The following is a 5,000-nucleotide window of genomic DNA, read 5'->3' on the forward strand; positions in this document are numbered from 1 at the left end:
AATTGAAAAATAAGTGAGATGCAGTTTTCTAGCAAAAGGATGCAAATTGTTCTCGATCGCTGACCAGTGCAAGCTGTTATCAAGGAGCAACATCTTAGTTCACTTTCAAAATTGTTGGACTCAGTCCGTGATCTCTTTAAAAATTTCTTTGACCTGACTGATTTATTAATTTATTGCCAAGGTGAGCTTTCCTTCATTAAAATGTTCTTGTTTTTGATGGGCAACGGAGATGAATCCCATTATTTTATTTCCGGAGACCCCAAGGTCGGGACTCTTGTTCCTAGTCCCGTCCACCTTAGTTATTTTTCTTTGTTGAGATGAATTTTTTCACTGACATGCATAACGAAATATTTTGTTCGATTTGCAGCGCCAACTTTTTCTCAAAACTGAAATGCAAAGCAATAATGTTTCTGATGTCATCTTGCAGATAAACGAATCCATCTCACTAGCCCAGCCGCGGGATAAGCAATGGCAATCAGTGCGCCCTGTTAGAAATAAAACGGCAATGATTTAACATGAAATACATGGTGTGGGTTTTATGTTTAAAATTTGATTTTCGCAAGGAAATAAGTCGCGAAGAAAATGTATATATTTGAAGTGCGGTCTATAGACGAAAGTGAGAAATTGACCAGCTCCCAACTGTGTGGCTTCATACAGTTGTAGCTCAGTTGGTTGCACCGGCATCGCAGAGGTCATAGGTTAGAATCCCGTTGGAGCCACCTGTATTTTTCAGGTCTTCTATTGTCCAGATAGTGCGAGGATCATTTCTCACTTTCGTAAAAAAGTCATTGAGGGCATAGGCACTTTAAATTTCAAGTTTAAGACATCAAGGTTAGGGTATTCAAAGTTGAACATTGAAATTGGTTTATCAAGTGAGTTGATATGGGAAATCGACCATCATAGAGAAGTTCGAAACCTGACGTTTCGAGCGTTAGCCCTTCGTCAGAGTGAATTAGGGAATTATGGGTTGTTAACGGTTTACACAAAGGTGAAAGGTGGAGCTACGCTATTGATCGGGATTTAGCAACGTGAAAATTAGAATAAATTAGTTGAAAGAAAAGCGCCGATTTAAAAATGAATCTTAGCTCAGCATTTTTTTTTCGGTTTCCCGTGTTGCCTTGGTGCCGGGAAAGGCAGCTGATCACCATGTGTTGGCTAGAATGATTGGTACGGGTTAAGTGTGAAGCGCCCGCTTTCGTTGCTTCCTAGCCGTGTTTTTCCACGTCTCACAGATGGTAGCGAAACCGGTTTCCTTGTCTCCTCCCAGTTTCGCCAATTTCCATAATTTACTGAAACCAAGGGCTAACACCCGAAACATCATCTTTCCCATTGTTGCAGCCCCACAGTTCCTCTAAAAACTAAACCCCTTTATTCAATGTTGAGAAGTTGAGACTAACACTTTGACGTTCTTCTTGCAGCTGTAACCAAGAATGTAGTGGATGTCACGCGAAAAAAAGCACCTGTCAAACTGGTCAGACGAAATTTATTTACGGACACTGACGAAACTGAGGAAAACAATCCAACTGTCAAATTACCACGGAAAAGAAAGGCTTTAGAGCAAGAGTCGAAAACTCAAACAGGGCGCAATTTCGGTCGAAGGAATACGATAGGTATAGGAACAAATCTGAGTTCTCCGTTGCAGGAGTCGTACCAAGACCTTCTGATTACTAGTTCAGATACTCTACCACTGAGCTATAGGCACTGAAGACAATCAACTGAACGAGGTTCAGGGTCAAGTTGAATATATGGTTACAATAATTTGTAAGAAAAAAAAAAACGCTTAAGAGCCTATTCACTGTGGTAAATACACACAAGGGACTGAGAAGTCTGTTAATGCTATGGGTTGCGGCACTTGTTGTTCAGAAGTTTCCGTGGACAGTTTTATTTTTCTCCTCCCAAAACTCTTCTCCGTATTTGGGTAGAGCTGAATCCAAATACGACATTGCATACCCTTTTGGTTAAGACACTCGCCTCCCACCGATGTGGCCCGGGTTCGATTCCTGGTCCCGGCGTCATATGTGGGTTGAGTTTGTTGTTGGTTCTTTCCTTGCTCCGAGAGGTTTTTCTCCGGATACTCTGGTTTTCCCCTCTCTTAAAAAAAAACCAACACTGCCAAATTCCAGTTCGATCCGGGAATGCACGGACACATGGTGAACGAGCTCCTGCGTATGAGCGCTCTTAAGGTGTTCCGTGGGTAAAAAAATTCCATTTCCACTTCCAAAAAAATTCTATTCCATTTTCAATGTACTAAACATCATTACTAACATTTTGATACACTTTGAACTTTAATCTTCAGAAACGCGGTGAGATTTTTGTAGAGCATACTTTTAGGCTTTACATGTGTCCCTGTTTTTTTCTTTTTTTTTTTCTTTTTTTTTTGTCAAGTACTTGAAAGGCCAAGGGTGAAAGGAAATACTTCCTATAATCTTTTCTTTTTTTACAGGTATTTTGCCGAAGACAGCTGTTCAAGAGACGCCAGCTCGCAAGCAAGTGTCTCATGCATTATGGTGCAAACAAGATCGCGCACGGTAAGAGCTGATATGTTTTGGATTGCAAACTCTTCCAACCATCGAGCTAAGTTAGCTCTTTGAGAGTCTTTGTAGGTTTAACAGCAGTAGGAACAAAAGGAACTCAATTCAATGTGAATGTTGTTGATAACAAATCGATTCACATTTTTGACGTCTTTGGTCTGGAGTAAAATGAAAAAGAGCACTTTAAAATCGCTTTTGCGAATAGCGATTGGCAGTCTGTTTCTTCTGTGTTGCCTAACCTTGCGACCTTATGATACTTTCATTCAAACTTGATATTTAACTGTACAAGCCTCAAAGCACTAAAAGAAACGCAGACAAACAAATTCTTTCATATATTCGAGGATTTCTCTTTCGCTAGGATATTTTTCTTTTTTTTTTTTTTCAACCGACCCTATTTGAAAAAAATGCAGAAGAGAGTGGTTGTTCAGAATGAGCGTAACTGAAGCTTCGTATGAACCAACAGATTTTTAACATCACTTGCATAAGTGACTTATTTAAAAATATGTGGTTTGATACACCGATTGCAAATATGGCGACGGTAACACCAAAGCGAGGCTTGTCGGTAGTTACCGTTGCTAAGGGCTGGCTTTTCCAAGGAATTTTGCAGCCTTCGCACTGAGAAATTGGATGCTGAAATCGAAAGGGAAGCCCGTTCAAGGATAGATTTCGTCGAAATATTCCAAAATACATCTTAGAGGTGTTGTGAAGGTCAGTGTTTTTATTAAAGCAACGTTTGCATTTTCATTGTTATGCAGATTTGAGCAAATCAAAACATAATTAATGCAACGGTAAGTGTATAAAAACAACAGGTATTAAAAAAACACCTTAAGTTTTCTTGGATCTGTCGTTGGAAGGCTGTGATAGTGATCTTTCTTCCGTCCGGCCCTACTCGATATCCGCTCTTTCAGCATAGTGGCACGCAACAGTTATCAGGCATGTTTTACCCCTCAGGAAATCACTTGCATTGGGACCAAATTCTAAACATAGAAAAACTCGGTTGTCATTGAGGTATAAAATGCAACGAAAATGCATTCTGTAAACAAAACAGTTCTGTATACGGTCCTGAGAAGAAGATCGAACGTTCATGACAAAGCAAGATTCAAGACGTACCTTCCAAACTGTAACTTCGCTTAAAAGTCGAAAATTATTTTACTTTGATGGTACTGTCTTCCAATTTCTCAACTCTGATAAAAGAACACAGGATGTAGGCCTAAAGAAACTGTAATCCAACCTGGTACTGACTGGCACGAAGTACTTGAAAACAGACGCGGCCATCCCGTAGAAAAGGCGTTGCTACCGAAAAGCCTCGCTTTGGAGCTATCGTCGTCATATTTGCAAACGGTGTATTGCTCGTCCCAGCGGCGTGTGAAGTCGCAGTTTTTCTTAGCATCGTAAAGATCGCAAGGTGTACAACACTGACGTAAGAGCTCGTTTGGTGAAGCACGGGACTTCTTAGTTATAGGGCGCAGTTTTAAATCCCGGCAGGATCGACATGCGCGATTACCAAACAGTATATCTGGTTAGAAATTGCTGCCTTTGTAAGGAAGTTTGAAAATAGAAAGAATTTGTCATTGAATGAGGAGTCATGGTCTTGGCCACTGTGTTCACAGAAAGCGGCTGTTAAATCTCCATCCGGATAATTCCTAAGTGTTGTCTGTTGGACGCCATCACAGCTTAGGATCTGTAGAGTGTCACCTTGTAAATTGCTAACGTAATTTTGCTTGTATTCTAGGAAACGTTCTCGAGTTGATACAGAGGTATTTGTTTTAGAAGAGAGTCCTTTGAAAGAAAATCAAGATGGTAAATAAGTTTCCGATATTTTTGAAGCTGTGATGAGCTGCACTAGAGTTCCGGTTCAGGGAGAAAGAAATATCGAAGACTACAAAGGAGACGGTATCCCTTTTTCCAGACCGCCTTACACTTTTCTTTTCCTCTTTACCTGCCTTACGTCTCTTTCCTTTTATCCTCCGTCGTGTTTTCTTCTAACGTGTCAGGTACAACCAATCACTCTGACATCTTTAGAGCTCGATGCACTTGCTAGGATGCAAGGATTATAATAATGATGATAATGATAATACTTATAATACACATGAGAAAGAAATGATGTGTTTATATCATTCTCACATTCGCTCACTTGGGTGGTTGGTTGGCCGCATCTCAGATATGCTTTAAGGTGACTGCGCGATGCAGTTATGAGCCATGCTGTCAGTCATTTGACTCTGTAGCTGCGTGATGCAGCTCGAGTCAATACCCACATTTCACCCTTGCTCGCCATAGAGTCTCCAGTAGCTCAGTGGTTAGAGCATCCGACTAGATCACGGAGGGTCGTGGGTTCGAATCCCATCTGGGGCTCGGATTTTTTCCGAGATCCCAGTTGGTTCTACCATCATTTCTTTCTCATGTGTTTAAATAATAATAATGTCTTTATTCCAGTATATCCAATACTCAAGTGGCTTTGTAACAAATTTG

At 40.6% G+C, this 5,000-nt stretch overlaps 1 protein-coding gene across 2 annotated transcripts in view; it reads left to right on the forward strand.

The window, feature by feature from the left end:
• LOC137992650 (treslin-like) overlaps positions 1-5,000 on the forward strand; it is a 32,481-nt gene that overhangs the window by 22,933 nt on the left and 4,548 nt on the right. For both annotated transcript variants that reach the window (XM_068838114.1, XM_068838113.1), the window contains exons 11-13: positions 1,419-1,610; positions 2,444-2,528; positions 4,264-4,331. In XM_068838114.1, coding sequence (XP_068694215.1) covers positions 1,419-1,610; positions 2,444-2,528; positions 4,264-4,331 — 345 coding nt within the window. The remainder of the gene's footprint in view (positions 1-1,418; positions 1,611-2,443; positions 2,529-4,263; positions 4,332-5,000) is intronic.

This window comes from Montipora foliosa, chromosome 2 (assembly GCF_036669935.1).
Source record: "Montipora foliosa isolate CH-2021 chromosome 2, ASM3666993v2, whole genome shotgun sequence".
In the NCBI taxonomy this organism is placed as follows: domain Eukaryota; kingdom Metazoa; phylum Cnidaria; class Anthozoa; order Scleractinia; family Acroporidae; genus Montipora; species Montipora foliosa.